The 17399-nt window shown below is 30.4% G+C and overlaps 2 protein-coding genes across 2 annotated transcripts; both read left to right on the top strand.

The window, feature by feature from the left end:
- The first annotated feature begins 4832 nt into the window (after nt 1-4832).
- On the top strand, nt 4833-15028 carry LOC108906146. The gene is made up of 6 exons (XM_018709339.1): nt 4833-5156; nt 8408-8534; nt 10408-10824; nt 13069-13400; nt 13483-13835; nt 13922-15028. Exons 3-6 carry the CDS (start codon nt 10649-10651, stop codon nt 14093-14095), a joined length of 1035 nt encoding a protein of 344 aa, XP_018564855.1. The 5' UTR covers nt 4833-5156; nt 8408-8534; nt 10408-10648; the 3' UTR covers nt 14096-15028.
- An 893-nt stretch (nt 15029-15921) lies between these two features.
- Nucleotides 15922-16468, top strand: LOC108906055 (protein aveugle). Its single transcript, XM_018709200.1, has 2 exons — nt 15922-16043; nt 16094-16468. Exons 1-2 carry the CDS (start codon nt 16005-16007, stop codon nt 16406-16408), a joined length of 354 nt encoding a protein of 117 aa, XP_018564716.1. The 5' UTR covers nt 15922-16004; the 3' UTR covers nt 16409-16468.
- Nucleotides 16469-17399: the final 931 nt, after the last annotated feature.

Here is a 17399-nt window from a genome sequence, read left to right as displayed (position 1 = left end):
TAAAATATTGGTACTTTTTTCTGGGACACCCTGTATGGTATATCTATGTGATCGTCTATTATTCTTTTATTCTTGAGTATTTTAATAAAAAATAATCCTAAATATGCATAAAAAGTTTTAAAACTGAAATAATTAATAAAAATAAATCAAAATAAATAAAAAATCAAAGTTTAAACACTCTGTATCTCGGAAACGAAGCATATTTCGACCTACGTTTATATAAACTCTTTTTCACAAAATAACTTCGGCGACCACCCCCTACAATATTACGTATTTATTTACAAACACCCTGTAGGTACATTGATATCATACTTTTGTTTAATAGACTCGGCTGCGCCTCGTCTACTAAGTATCAGCCGCGACATTAAATCTCTACTCTAGATTACAATCCCATCGAAAAGGGTTCATTTGACCCAGCATGAATTACTACTTGTACTACCACATATAACAATAACTTTAGAAACTATGCCGTCAATTCTTGTTGGTACAGGTGAGTACAGAGGTAAGCTAAACCTGTCCACCAAGGGTGGTGGTTTTCGGTAAAACATTTTTGTACAGCATTTCTAAAGTATATAGGTTATACAAACAAAATTAACCTCGACCTAATGCCGTTCAAAAATAGCCCGGGTTTTGGTGATTTATTACAATACGGCATTTATACTGCAAGTTTCGGATCGATACATAGATAAATTTTTAAGCGACGCCGTACATACTTGCTGATACAGGGGTTAGGAATACAGGGTGCAACCCTCTATTTGTAAGTAGCGTATGGAGAGTGATTTGAACCAACATCAAATTCACTAATTTTAATTCTATTTTATAAAATAATTACATTTTTGGCCATGCCGTACATTTTTCATGAAATGTGCTTACTATAGGAAAATTAATTTCCCTCTGAAAAGTAGGATATCACGGTGAAAAATTTTTGTACAGCATTAATATATTTTGTTAATACTGACTACAATAATCAACAAAAACAAAATGCCGTACAAAAAAATTTTTCTAAATGGCTTGAAATATATTTTTGCAAATATATTTTTGCAATATTTATAAAATTATTAATTTTATAAATTTGAAAAGCTTATAGGTATATTAATTTTTTTTTTCACAAGTAAAATTTTTTCAAAATCCAAAAAATTATTAAACAATCAATAAAAAAATCTGTATTCGAATATTTTAAAAAAAATTTGGAATTATTTTTATTTTAAAATTAAAATTACCGCTTCGAGATTCTAGCTGGCCATCGAAACATCTTCTTTCTCTCTCTTTTTTTCTTTTCGACGTGTAAATTTTGTTTTGGTTTTATTCATGTTTATAACTGACAATCTTAAAGTTGCTTTTTTAACAAATGCACTTTTAAATTATTTTTACTAATTTTAAACATATATTGTATGCCAATGGCTTCATCACAATTTTTACATAAATACATTGTTCAAAGAATTGTAACAGAAGTTGCAAATATGCAAATGCGAGGGTTCTGTTACTTCAAAACATATATTATATTACTATTTTAATTGTAAGTATAGGAATTCTCATGAATATTGAGTTAAAATTAATTGTTTATTATTATATTTATTAAAAAATAATACTTTCTTGCACGTTATTAAATTTGTAAATTTCTCAAAATATTTTCTCGGTTCTCTATACACATTTTTTTTTTTTAACAAACACAACATAATTTCTAAGGTATAAATTAAATTTCTCTTGAAATTGGGAGAAAACTTTTGGACTTATACAGTTTCGGAGAATTGTTCCAACAAATATATACGGCATTGCAATTTTCATTCTTTGTTATATTTCTGATGAAAATTTGTAAATGCCGTATAGTTATTAATGATCTAAAAAAGTAGTAAAAATTTAATGAAAAATATAATCAGCTACGTAAAATCCACTAGTTAAAAATGTACGGCAGTTTTTTTTATTTTGTTATTTATGAAAAGTCAATTACAGCCATAATATTTTGAATATAACATTTTTAGTTTATAACGAGGAATTTTCAAAATATTGTAAATTTTCACAATATATTTATTTGTTTTTTATTTCGAATTTTTAATTTGTACCATTAATTATAACCGGCCATGATTTAGTACGATACTCTTTGGTTATATTTTATCAAAAAAGTGGTTGCCGTACAGGAATTAACAATCTTATCGAAAAAAAATTAAACTCAATTCCAAAATACAAGTAATTGTTTATATACTTTTGCATTAACCATAATTTTCAGACGGCATAGTTGTTAAAAATTATTTGGAGATTTAAATAATCATGTGGAATCTATGCTGTACATTTTTCAATGACTTGAAACAATGGGGGCTAAAATAGAGGGTTATTGCATCCTGCATTTCTAACCCCTGTATCAGCAGATACCGGGGTTAGAAACCAAAAACCGGCCCAAAATTTTCAGAAAATCAAAAATTTTCCTGGCTTCCGGTATTGCTATTTTTGTACGGCATTAGGTCGAGGTTCATTTTTTTTGTATAACCTATATACTTTAGAAATGTCATACAAAAATGTTTTGCCAAAAACCACTTGGTGGACAGGCTTATGCCCGTTTGCACCGTAGTGTTTAATCCAGGATTAAGTATGAAGTTGGATTAAAATATAACATTTTGTTTGCACTGTTTCAAATCTGTATTAATCTAGGATTAATTTAAACCCTCAAATTTGACCGCTTAAACTTAAAAATTAAATGAATTATTGAAACAGCAATTGGATAGATATTGTGCTAATAAACCAGGGTTTTAGAAAATGTCCAATTAAACAATTTCTAATGAATATGATATGTATTTAGGTACAAAGGTAATTATAAACAAAATATTTTGGTAAACGAAGAATACTGTCCATTGTTATTTTAGGTGCCAATGATTTTTGCCATATCTGTCGATGAATGATGATGAATTACTTCAAATAAAAATTAGATATGTTGAAAATATGGGAAATAGATTGCTAATCACTCTGCCAACTTCAAAAAAGATGAAAAACGATCCTTTATTGTAAGTCAATAATAATTAAACATTTATCGGAAATATAGTACCGCAAGACCTACACACATAAACAGTAACAGATTTTTTTTAAATATTCAAATGGTAAGGAATTCAATTAATAGGAATTCATGCATTTGGGAAAATGCCAAAATAAGTTGCAGCGTTTCTGAAATTGGAGGATGCTCAAAAATATACCGGACATTGTTGCCGTAGAATTTGAGCTAAGCTATTAATAAATTCAGGAGCTGATGTCACAACTTTAAAAATGCATGGTGGATGGAAATCTTCGACGGTTTGCTAATCAGTTAGCAAAAAAGTTTCTCTGCTGCAAGTACACTCGACGCAAGATAAAGGGTTCCTACCTAAAAGGCATACTATTTTTAAAGGGGCGAGCCGGTGGACTATTAATAGGAATTTTGGGAGGCATCAATAATTAGGGGCGTGTCATATTTTTTTTGTGTAGGCACGTGTGTAACGACACAACTTAAAAATTGCAGGCCTTTAGTATATGCATTATAAAAAGAGAAGAGTATCCAGGTTTTGAAAATATTTTGTCATTATTTTTCTTGTCCCTGAGAAAATTAATATTTTGAAATAAGAATTTGTATCATATTCTGCAGAAAGTANGCACAGTTGATATTAAACCATACATTGAAACTGTCGAAACTACAGAAATAAAAGAAGATAGCGAAGAATTTGAAGGAGACAGTGATTCATCGGACACATCAGTTATTTAAATTATAGTAATTATTATTTTTTTTATCAATTTTGAATTTTTTTCGTCGTTAATAAAAAAAAATTATCTATAAGTCACTGGCTTACCTTCTATAGTGTGTTTATTTGATATTTATTTGTAAAATAAAAAACAGAAATCCAGGTTAATAATTAATCTTTAATTTGTGAATAATTTTCTTGCTTAATAGTGTCAAAAAGCAGTTTAAAAATAATACCGACTTTGGAGGGACTTTGCTAGCGTTAGAAAAATGATAGAAAATTTTTGACGCCAGATTTGAAATTGCCGTGCCAAAATGTCCAAAATCGTGTGCATTGGAATAATTTTTAAGAGAATTAGGACCGATATAATTAGAAAAATCCATAAAATTTTTGGGTTGCATAGACTTTGCCTTGTCATTCGAAGGTCATATAGAAAAAAAATCGTCTCAGTCATATTTTTCCCATATTCTACATCCATTCAGCTTCCATTTGCAACCAGGCTCATATTTTTATCTACCTACTCTCTGAGTCAAGATATTTGATTTTTGTACAAACAAAAAAAAATGATACATAGTGCGGCGTCACTAAAAAAGTTATCTACGTATCAATCTGAAACTTGCAGTATAAATGTCGTACTGTAGTAAATCACCAAAACCCGGGCCAAAATTTTCGGAAAATAAAAAATTTTCCTGGCTTCCGGTATTGCTATTTTTGTACAGCATTAGGTCGAGGTTCATTTTTTTATAACCTATATACTTTAGAAATGCCGTAAATATTTTGCCGAAAACCACCCCCCTTGGTGGACAGGTTTAGCTTACCTGTGTACTCACCTGTACCAACAAGAATTTACGGCATAGTTCTAAAGTTATTGTTATATATGGCAGTATTGATTTCTAAGTAATTCATGCTGGGTCAAATGACCCCTTGAAAATTTCCGATGGGCTTGTAGTCTACTCGTACTTCACTGCCTAGTTAAACAAATAACTATTACAAAAGTCGCATTAATCATGCGAAAATTCATGTTAACTCCGAAAGGTAAATCAAAAATGATTCATCATGTTATATTTCCAATGAAAAATCACCTGAAATCTCCTTTGTTTCAGATGTTGTTCATAATGCGACTACTATCTTCCTTGAATTGGTGTTCTTATAAACATTTAACAATTTCAAGTGACCATTACCAGACTGTGTGTACGTTGAATACAGAGTGTTAAGTGCGGACGCGCCCTATCCGAACCGGCACAAGAGCCCCCCGACGAGAACCCCAGCCCACTCGACTCATCTGGAAAACGTCATCCGGAAGCGGCTACGTCAGGAGGAGGGGACCGACTGGTCGCGAGTTATATTTACCGTTGCACGAGCAGATTTTTCCAACCAGTTCAAGTTTAGTCGAATTTGTTTAGAGCTAGGCTCGGAGAGTCTTTTTCTGTTTTTTTCGTTTTCGCCACCGTTGTATGGGTAAGTGCGCAATTTCACTTGTTATAAGTAGGCTTAGCTAAGAAGTGCAGAAGTTCCTTTGTTTGGCAAATAGGCCAACTGCGTGATGTTTCGCACGACGCGGTGATGTTTTTGTTTGAATTTAAATTGTTAAACGTGTTTCCAAGCAAAATATTAGCTTTATGTTTAACAGAAGTAACGACAGCCTGTTTATTTTTTAGGTTGACTTTTTAATTCAATTGTTTGATATCAGGCTTAAGTTTGGGAATCAAATTTATTAGTAAATTGATTGGTATTGTGTGAAGATTAACTTTACTAAAGATAAAACGTGACGTAAAATTCAAAGCATTAAATTTGAAGTGTCTTGTATTGTATTTAAAATTGCATTTAATAGACAGCTGGCACTTTTATCAGTAATTGTTATTAAGGGAATTTTTTGGATCGTATTTTATCAATATTTTATCAAGATTTTCCAAATATTTCATCGATACTCATCGATGTACTTGAAATTGACGTAAAATTCAATAACTTTGATGAAGTGTCCCATTGTATTTAAAACAGCAGTCATTATTAAGTGAAGTTTTTTCATCGTATTGTGTGAATATTTTTAAATATTTTCCAAATATTAAATATATTTAAGACACTTTCTTTGTGTTCGTTACAGTTACTGGTCTAAACCAGAAAAATCTTCATCAAGCATGCAAAATCTAATGTTTGTTATTGTTTTGACGTGCCAAAGAACATATTTGTTTAGGTTTTCAACTGAATTTTTAAAGTTTCTGATTAAATTTGTGTAATTTTCATATGCTGAAACAAACAGAACAGTTTTACAAGATTAACCTTAATTACTATGGCTTCTAAATATTTGAAGAGTATTTCGTGTAACGTGTTAAGCAGAAAAAAAATAAAGATCATTAAGTCTATTTTGGTTCAAAAATTAGAAAAATAATGGAAACACGATTTTTTAACAGATGGAAAAGCAGGCATCCTTAACTCGACTTTTATATATTCGTAACTGATGATAAAGATAACTAGCATGTTTATCTTATTGACGTTTTGTAATAAACCCATTCTGGTGACGCTATTACATAAAATGAGATTGATCTGACAAAGTTGTGCATCATGCTTTATACTTAACTGCAAATTGGTCTACATCTAGATTATCAAATTATCTATTTCTGTTCAATATAACTAAAATATAACGTGTAAACTATAACAATATTCAATTTTGTATTTGCATCATGTACTATTTTTAATACACCAATGAAAATTTAAGTTTACGGATACATCCACTCACGGGAAATAATATTTCCCCACCTTGCACCACGTCACTGTCCTAGAAATTTAACCGATTGCCTTGGGAGATTCCGTCATGTGATTTCTCAGAAATGATTCATATTTTGTAAATATATTTTCTTGCTAGAAACGATCAGTTTTTAGTTACTATCTATTATAATAGATAGTTGATAATATATATAATAGATAGATAATAGACAGAATAATTATTCTATATATCTCATCTAAAATATTCTTAATATGTTAACATTATTTTTATAACTTGTTATATTTCATTAAAAATATCATGCAAGAAAACTTATTAGTCAGCTTTCTAAAATTATGACTACAACTGATTCCTGTTTTTAGTTTCCGTTAACAGTATGAATTGCTGGATATTACTCGAGATTCTTTTCCGTCCACTAGACCGACAATCGTCCCTATTACACTTCAGAGAAAATACTAAAGAATTAAACATAGCAAATGCTTTTCTAATTTTTTAAACGAATTTCCTGGCAAACCGCGATTTACACTCCGTTTTCTGACTGATTTATTTTTTATTGCTCGACCTTCTAATTATTTCCAGATATTCCAGATTGCTGGAACCCCTCTACTTCATTGAAATTAATTGTGATATGACTCATAAATGGCTAAAAAAAAACACACAGGTTTCGTATTGCGCAATATTAGGTATATTATATCATTTCACTTGACGTGACTGATGAAGGAGTACTTGCAATGAACTTATTAAATAATAGTGACAGTGACTCAACTTCCAGGAAAATTTATATTTATACCTACTTGAACCAATTTAACCTTAGATAAAGGACCACTGAACTTTGTTATATAATTTACACTGGCTAAGTATGTCGTAATGTTTTTGCATATACTTGCAAATAAATAACAAGTTTTTAAAATGGGATAGGTATTTAAAAATATGTACTAAAACAATATATTCGATTGCCTATGACTTGTACAGGCCATAGTCTGAAGAAAGGACGAATTATGTTTGTTTTGCAACGTCATAAATTTGAAATATTTTATAAAAAATATCAAAATAGGTATAAGTAAATGATGTTGTCAAGGTTATTCAACACTGTCTAGAATGAACAAAGAATTTTGCTACGTTCAATGTGCAATTCATTATCGTTTTTTCTCGTGAGGTAATTTAACAATAGCGAATGCGGCAATTTCCTGAGATAAAAACTGTCATTAAAATTCCGTTTATAAGAACGTGATATTAAATAATTGTAGTTCCGTAATTTGTTGAGAAACATAAAATACTAACCCTGACCTTGTTTGCACAAAGCAGGCCTTGACTGTATGACAGTTGCATATTGTTGTTTGTTTCAAAAACAAAGATATCTAAGGTAAAATGCACATAATATATTTGGAAAAATTTTTGTGTCGTCATAAATATTCCGGTTCATGTCTGTGAGTTGGCATCATATACATAAACATTTTAAAAAATGTACCTATGCATATGTAGGTAATAATTACGTCAAAGCAACAGAACAAAATAAAATTAGCTGCCAAAGAAACAGAAATAATTAATAAAATACTTGGGTAGTCATTTGTTGAACTGCTGTGGAAAATTTTCGGTGTAAAAATAATCTTTGGACGTTTGCTGTGTCAGCAGTGTCAGCAACTCGATTTGGACAGAAACTTTGGATATTTTTGGACTATCTAATTCGGCGTACAATTAACGGAAAAGGACATTTAAAAGTACCTACCTAATACAATAAAGAACTTGATCAAGGGTCTATAAAGGAAGAAAATTCCTCTGTGGCCAGCTTTGTACAAAATTATCGATGCAATTAGATTTAAAAATAAAACAATTGTTTTTTTTATCATTCTTTGAACTATTGTTATTTGTATTAGATACCTACATATTTCATAATTAGATAGTACCGTGACATGTAAAAATTACTAATTGTCTCTCGGTTATAAAAATGTATGAAAATGTGAATTTATAGTAAATATTTTTTTTCTTACAGAGCGTGATATACAACCGTTACAAAAGTTATTGTGTACAGCTGAACAAAATGCAGCTGTACACTCGTCCAGCAGAACTGCACCATGCACTGGACCTGTCTTGCCCATCGGAGAAACGAGTTCCGACAGGTAAGAACTCAAAAAAAATTTATAGGAATAGATAAGTACCGGGGTTGTTGATTATAAACGCCCCCACCTTAACATTTTTATTTATAAGTTCAGAAAAAAATAGTAAAAACGAAAGTCGTAGCTTAAGTTGAATCAAATTAATTTTAAAAATTTTCCAAAAAATCTTAACAAATGAAATCGTAATGCAAAATACATCAAATTTTATAAACAAACTAAAAATTATAAATGATCTATCTAAGCAGTTGATTTTAAAATTTTTATACAAGGTGACTTAAAGAATAGAAATAAAATTAAAATTTTTCTACAAAATTTTTGGAATATCAAATCTTAATTTTAATAATCATTATTTACACTTTTTAACTTTCTATTATTAACTCTCCCAATCAACTAGCACCGATCAATAAAGTGTAGAATCGCTATAATTATATCTTTTTCCTAAACATAAATTGTATTGCATAAATATTTTTTTGAATTAGTTAATTAAGCAATGTAAAAATCTATTAAAAAAGTAATTTAATTGCAGGCCATAAAATTTACTTAAAACTTAGATTATTTTGTAACGTGTTATATGGAACGAAATAACAACTTTGAATGAGAAAATAATAAGTACGACTTTTTAATAAATCGAATAATAAATTTACTGGGAGAACAGGTTGTTGTAAAACAAATTTTTTATAAATTTTTTTTATTTTATCTGAAGATGGGAAAAATAATCCCAAAACAATCGTAATAAAATTTTTTTTATAAAAAATTAGTTTTACAACAAATTATTTAATTGTGACCTGTTCTCCCAGGAAATTAATTATTATTCAAGAAGTAAGGTCAAGAAGAAAAATTTTTTTTTTAAAACTACTAAATATACAGGGTGGTCCATTTTAATCTATGCACCCAAATTTCTCCGTACCTAAGTGAGATACGGAAAAATGGTCTGGACAAAAGTTGATCAGGACAATGGGGGTCACCTATCTGTGCAACTAACTTTGACCGAGATTCATTTTTGAGGACATTTGTAGGTCAGTTTTTGTTTTAAATAGAAACCTGTATAGGAAATATCAAACTCAAATGTGACAACGACCTTAACAATGTTGACCCTGAGGTCACTTCAAGGTCATTTGAATGTCGGAGTGTTTTTTTAATGGAAAACTTTGTTATTGACATGAGGCTGACCCTTTTCACTACTACTACTTGTTATTGACACTGGATTAAAAAACGTTAAGAATTTAACATTAGAATTGATTTTTTAATTGTTGTTGCTGCTCTGACATTGAGATGGTCAAATGTTTGAAATTTGCTGGCTAGCTGTTTGTTTAATTTTTTGGGAATCAAACTTAAATTTGGCAACGACATTGACCTTAGGGTCAATTTGAAGGTCCTGTTTTTTTACACTGAACTGACCTTCTCGAGGTCCCCCATTGTCCTGAAGAACTTTTGTCTGAACCATTTTTTCGTATCTCGCTTAGGTATGGAGAAATTTGGGTGCATAGATTAAAATAGCACACCTTGTATATAAACATTAACCATCGTCACCCAAAGGTGTAAGGTAAAGTGAAAAAAAGCCTCCCATCACACATATAACGATTGCCCTAAAAGGGTTATAAAGACCCACGTGCCCATAAATTTCAATATGATTTGACATAATTCATTTATAAAAAAGTAAATTTAATGGCCTGCACCTTGAAAACAAAAGGCCTAGTTTATAGCAAAATATTTATTTTTAATATTTTACCCCTAGAATTTATGTTATATTATTCTTAAAACATTCATATAACTGAAAGCACATCAAAGATAATCTGATATATTTTTCAATTTTATAAATCCATAAGCTGACTCGTAATTTATTTACTTATTTATTTATTTATTTATTTATTTTTAGATCCTTGGAACCAACCGTGGGCCGTTGGGGCAGCGAATGGCCAAGTTGACTCGAACAAGGCGATGCCTGGCCTACAAATCGAGCCCTCCTAGGGCTACCGGCCCCCACCCATGGGGTTCCCGGGGACGTGAACAACCGCGCGGGTAGCGCCCTCTTGGCCGACCTCATCGAGGCCCGGCAGGCGAATGGGCCTTGGCCCATCGAGCACCCGCTGCCGCTGCCACGCTGGGCCGCCCGACCCATGACGCCGTTGAGGCTGAGGTCAATCAGGGAGTACGAGAAGCTGGCCAGCGATATCGAGATGCAGCTGCAGAGGGTGCTGGAGGAGCACAACTACGACACTGTGGGCAACTTCCTGGAGTTCTACGAGGAGTTCAAGAAGAGCGGCAGGAGCAGCGTGCTTGAGTTCTTCCACGTGTAAGTTTGCAAGTCAAAATTTCGAACAATTCTTTTATTTTAGCAATAAACATATCATGTAATAGTTATAGACCATGTACCATTGAAAAAACACCCTGTATATGTTTTGAATTTCAACATTCAACATCTAAAACCATTTTTAGACTCAGTTAATTTTTTGGCTTGAAACGATTCAAAGAACAATTTTAGTGGAGTCAAGATAGATTTTGACTTCACGAAAATTACTGGAAGAGAGAACTTTTTATTTTTCACTTTATAAAGTTGTCAGAAACAACACATGAAAAGTTACCAACTGTAGAGTGCACGCTAAATTATTTATTTAACAAATTAGTTGCAAAATATATAAAAATATATAATTTTTTAAAAATAATTAACTGCACCATTCGAAAAAACAGGAATTTTTACATAAAAAATGTTACTAAGAGTTTTTTTCTAAAATGCGAATTGAATAACATGAAAAATGAGACGGGCGGGCCCCAAGTATAGCTCTCGAAGAGCGTGCTACACTAAATTTGTTATAACTTTTGATCTAATTGATCAAATCGACCTTACAAAAATTTAAATGAAAGAAGAGTCATCCGGCTATCAAAATTTTATGTCTTTATACTTGAGGAAAAAAAATATATAATTTTGTACAATAATAATAAAATAACTGTCATTCTTTTAATTTTTGAAATAAATATTTGTAACTTTCACAGAATACTCTTCAAATGACGATTGAAACAGTGAGCGATATGGAAAAAATCTTAAAAATTTAATTTGAAAATTATTGAGCGCAATATATTCAATAATTTAAAAAAATCACAAATTTGACTTTAGGCCATACTTTATAGATAAAAAACTATAGTTATAAATATGATATTGAAACTTTATGAGAGCACTTTTTAAAGCTTAAAATCTCTACTTTAAGGTGGTGCATTTTATTTTTATTAAAAAATTTAAATAATAGTTGGAAAAACAAAGAATAACAAAAAATAAAAATATTTCATGAAAAATCCGTGAAATGTATTGTTAAATAAAGTTTAATAATGTACAAAAATTTTTTTGTTTTGTTTAATAAATCATCAAAGAATTAAGTTAAGTCCTTAAAAAAAGTAAATCCAGCGAAAAATATTTTTTTTATTTATAGTAGTAAGTGGAAAATTGTTATAACGACAACAAAAATAACGTTTTTTGATGAATTGATTTATATTCATTTTTAAAACGTATATTCTGTATCTGAAATTGTGAATATAAGTTCTCTTATTGATGTAGACATAGATATGAGTCTAATATATATGACCTGCTAAAAATGATTTTTTGTGGGTGCAAATCTAGCTGTGGCAACAATTACGGCTGCAGGAAATTTGTTTTTTAAAAAATAAAACCCCTTTATAGCCATTTATAATTTTCATTTTTCGAACCTCTACATTACAAATATGAGCGAGTTTGATTTAAAATCGATAATTGTTAAATAAATTGTTTAAAAAATTGTCAGCCATATTGGATCAGCCATTTTGAATTTTCATTTTCCGACATCATATTCTTGTTTAACGACCTCAAAAACCCCTATATTACAAATATAAGCGAATTTGATTTAAAATCAATAATTGTTAAATAAATTGTTTAAAATAGTCGGCCATATTGGATCAGTTATTTTGAATTTTCATTTTCCGACATCATATTCTTGTTTAACGACCTCAAAAACCCCTATATTACAAATATAAGCGAGTTTGATTTAAAATCGATAATTGTTAAATAAATTGTTTAAAATAGTCGGCCATATTGGATCAGCCATTTTGAATTTTCATTTTCCGACATCATATTCTTGTTTAACGACCTCAAAAACCCCTATATTACAAATATAAGCGAATTTGATTTAAAATCGATAATTGTTAAATAAATTGTTTAAAACAGTCGGCCATATTGGATCAGCCATTTTGAATTTTTATTTTCCGACTTCATATTGTTCAGCGACATCGAAAACCCCTATATTGTCAATTTGAAAGAATTCGATTTAAAATTCATTGAATTATTTTAAATGTTCTTAAAAACACTATTTATTACTGTTTAAACAATTAAAAAACAATTACCATACAAAAATAAGTTTATAACTTTTTTTCTATACTTATCTCCAGGTAATTTCAAAAAAGGTTTTAGGAAAATCCATGCTTCCCATAATTATTTCGAAATAATGCATAATTTTAAGCTATCTTCACTCCACTATTTGTGACACGGATTTAGAAAACGCCCTGTTATTTTCAGCTACTCTCCACTAATCACCCCCGAGCACTACACCTGCGTGGGTCTAGCCTTAGAGCTATGGAACCGCTTAAGCACTCAACTGGAACCTAAATACCCAGGCATCGGCAACCACCTCTGTTTAGTCTCCTGTGAGGAAGACATAGACAGCACCCCTTCATACACAGCACTAAGCGACCGCCTAGACACAGCTTCCTACACCTTCGAGAAGGAACACGTTCTCATGTGCTTGAAAGTGGAATTCTCCGGAAGGACCGGGATATTGCTCTGCGACCCTGGGTATCACGTCTCCAGAGTTATAACCGTCATGTCCGACAAAACGTATCCCAATACAGGTAGATACTGAAATTATTCATTTATAGTTTCTATTATCTCTTGTTAATTTTGTGTAATATAACGTTAAAATTAAATCTACAGGTTGGTTTGTCCAGTCCGAAGAGAACGGTATCAGGAAAGAGTACAACTACCAGCTATCGCCCTACAACGACACCTTCGTGGAGTGGAATGAGAGAACTACAAGGAACGGTGCCCAAGAGAACTTCACGGGTCTGATTTATGTAGGAAAGCCCTATCTAACGGCAGTCGACGTTACAGAGAGGAGAAACCTGGTGTACACCTTCAGAAGTTTGTTATCCAGGGATCAAAAGGGGCACCTAATCGCCGGAGTGTACTTCAAAGTGTTAAATAATAAGGATGAGTTCACCATCTTCTATCAATGCATGGGAAAGCAGCGTATCAAGATGAGTTTTTCGGCATTTATGCAACCAAAGGTTAGTATGGAAACTGTTTTAATTATGACTCGTGTATTGAGAATTTCCTATAGAAAAAAATATCTAATATCTGCATTTCTTTTCAGGTCAGTGAAGATCTATTGAAGAAAATAAATATTTGTAACGATCAACTGAACCTACCCAAGAACCGGTTGTTGGAGATTATAAGAAAGTCCGGACAAATCTTGACGGATACCGTATATTTGCAGCAAACATCTGAGATCGAGCGTTGCATCAACATCATGTCTGCCAATAACTAATATGAAGGGCATACATTGCATTCATTTTATTTTAAACTTTTATTTTTTATGACTTAATATTATATTACTATACTATAGTGCTATTTTTGTTATTAAACTGATGTGTACTTTCTTTCTAGATTTCTTATTAATGTGTTAAGTATAAACAATTTCAGTATTGCCAAAAATAAAATAAAACATTTTGTAGAGACACATTTGGAAAAATTAACAGTAGGTACTGTTGTTTCAATATTTCCGCAATCGTTTAGAATTATTTTTTGTTTACGCAAAATTAAAATATGAGAAAAAACAAAGTGAAAGTAACACATTTATGCTGTGCTTCTAGTGGATATTAATAATCTTTTCGATTTTATATAATAGTTAATAACTGTCCTTATTATTTCAAATTTTACTAATAATCACTTCACATTTCAATATATTCAGTTATCAGTATTCAAATGATGAGCACTTTGAGAATATTTTCATTCTGTATTATTCAAGTCGATAATAAGGGACAAAAGTATATTCGGTGAGAATTATTATTATTCTCGTTTGACGCTATTAGTGATTCATTTGTTTAATTATGATGTTAATAGTATTTATAAGCTTAATTTGTATTTAAAATTTAATATATTTTCAAATTACACCTTATTGTATTAAACAAGATTTAATTAGTGACAATATTAGAAGCTTATTAATTTATCTCGCTATTTTCCTCCACTTAATTATACTTTTTAATACTTCCTTATAAGTAGTCTACAGATTCATTTTGGCTATTTAAGCAAAGTAACTTGTTGATTATTAATTTTATTCTAACATAAAGCATAATTAAAGAAAATGTAAATATGTTCACAAACATTATACCTATGTATGTATTTTAATGATTTGTGTAAGCTTTATTTGTCACTATCCTTTGCTACTGCTAGATTTAAAATAGAGAACTATGCTTGATCAGTTTTGTATTTTAATTTTTTCCCACCCACCCTTTTAGAGTGCACTACAGTAATCTGCTACAAATTTAAAATAGATATAGTAGGTTGTAAGGAAGTTATTATTACCTTTGATGGTTGTCTCTGCTTTGAGTAATATCCTCACTTAACGTTATTACTAAAGTAGGATTGCTTGTCAAAAATATAAATACAAACATCGAGTTCCAATTTGGAAACTAAGTATTCTGGACAAATGGTTTTTCAAATATAATAAAAATTATTCGTGGTTACTAATTATTAATTAATTACCTATATATATTTACTATTTCACTTACCAATAACCTTCCTGACTTGGTTTCCCACATATCTTCAGTTAAGTGCACATAATTAACATTAATTTACACTAAAAATTACTGGAAACCAAAATGTTTTAAATCACGTAATGCATAACATAACTCACAATTCACCAATCAACCAAGTTTTTAAATTTTATAGCAATTGTTTTATTGTTGAGTTTGAATTTCAAATTAAAAATCTATATGGCCCTGTAAAAAAAATATAAAAGTGAAATCGTATTTTTCTCATATGCAACCAGTTATTATACTATTGGTTCATCTGATTGGTCAACAGCATAAACAGTGGAGTAATCGGTAGATGGCAGTGTTTTAGAGATCTGTTCGTAATAGTTATTCAGAGCAAGAAGAATACACCGGGTTATGTTATAGAGATACTAATAAACATAATAATAAAATCGGAAAGGCAAAATATCAATACAGTAAAGCGTACAATCGTAAACATTGTTTAAAAATACAATCAACTATTGAAATTTTAAAGTATAAATCGTAGATATGATTTTTAAAAACTTAAATAAAATAGAACTAATTTAATTCAACTTAAGTATTTACGAACACACCTCAATTACAACCAGTTTTACATATTTGATGTTTGTGTACAGAAATTGAATGTTTATTACATGAATATTAAACCATTTCTTTAAAATAATGGTTGAGGAGACGTCCAATACAAGTAACAAAACAAAGGTAATGTTTTTAAAACTCAATATAAAAATATATGGTAGTAATATTTTTAGGTTAAACCAAATAACTACAGACCCAAATCGGTATACTCTTGGAATGTAACAGACGTGCAGAAATGGTTACGAAGACACTGCAGTGATTACTACATGCTTTACGTTGAGAACTTTATCCAGCACGATATCACGGGTCGAACATTAATAAGGATAAACGATAACTCACTGCTCCGATTAGGTATCACAGATGTAGTACATCGTGAGGCAATTTGGAGGGAAATACTGAAACTTCGACTGAAGACCGATATAATGGAAATAAGAGATCTGCAGAGACGTAATACTAATAATATGTTTTATGATTATTCAATCGCTTGAGTGGATGTTGGATTAAGTAAATATATATAGTAATTATAATATTAAATTTGATATATTTTATGGAATGTTTTTATATTGGTGTACTGATTTTAAATAAAGTAGTCATTGTTTTAATATTAAAGTACCTTAGAATAGGTGCAAAATGCAGGAAAATCGGTGTAATTTCGAAACTATTTAAATTTTAAAAATTGTTAAAGTTGTGAATGGTAATGGTATTATTTAAAGTGTTCTTTTCAATGATATTTCAATGTAATCCCACACAAATCTCCGACTCCTGAGCTAATCCTTGCGATTAGAATGAGGTGTAGAGATTTGTAGAAGTTTGACTTTTGTTTTTTCTTTGTTCCTTTTTCATTTAATTCCATTTCAGTAATTTTAATGTTTTGTACCGATACGATAATCATAATTTCTTGAAATTTGGAATTCTTCGCTATTAAAGGATGTGGAATAATGCTAATTTGTTAGATTTTTGATAAAAAGAAGCTATGATTTCTTCAAAAATGATTCGTAAAAGACGTTATAGTATGCCATTGTTTTATATCTGGTCGTAATACATACATAATACATTTCTAAGTACACCTGCATATGCAAAAAATTACATTAAAATCACACAGTTCCTTCAATTTTTACAAGAGTGTTCTGAATTGGGTGTTATACAGGGTGATACACAATTTTATTCTCTTTCAAACGGTATCAGGGTTCCCTATATCTATCTCTTTTACTTTTGAAGCTATCTACTATTTTTTGTGTAATCACCTAAAATCATGTAATTTCTTGGGAGGATAGCTGTGGAATTTCTAGCAAAACTTCAAAACAAACAACTAAACTGTCACTAGTAATTTATTATTATTTATTCACAGACGTTGCAAAGGGATTCTAAGCATCGATTACATGATTTTAGGTGATTACACAAAAAATAGTAAATAACAAAAACTAGAAGAGATAGGTATACCATTCGAAAGATAATAAAATTGTGTATCAGAATATAGAA

Source organism: Anoplophora glabripennis, unplaced genomic scaffold, assembly GCF_000390285.2.
Source record: "Anoplophora glabripennis isolate ALB-LARVAE unplaced genomic scaffold, Agla_2.0 scaffold21, whole genome shotgun sequence".
NCBI lineage: Eukaryota > Metazoa > Arthropoda > Insecta > Coleoptera > Cerambycidae > Anoplophora > Anoplophora glabripennis.
The sequence above is the reverse complement of the archived record's forward strand: the minus strand, read 5'-3'. Positions and strand labels throughout refer to the sequence as shown.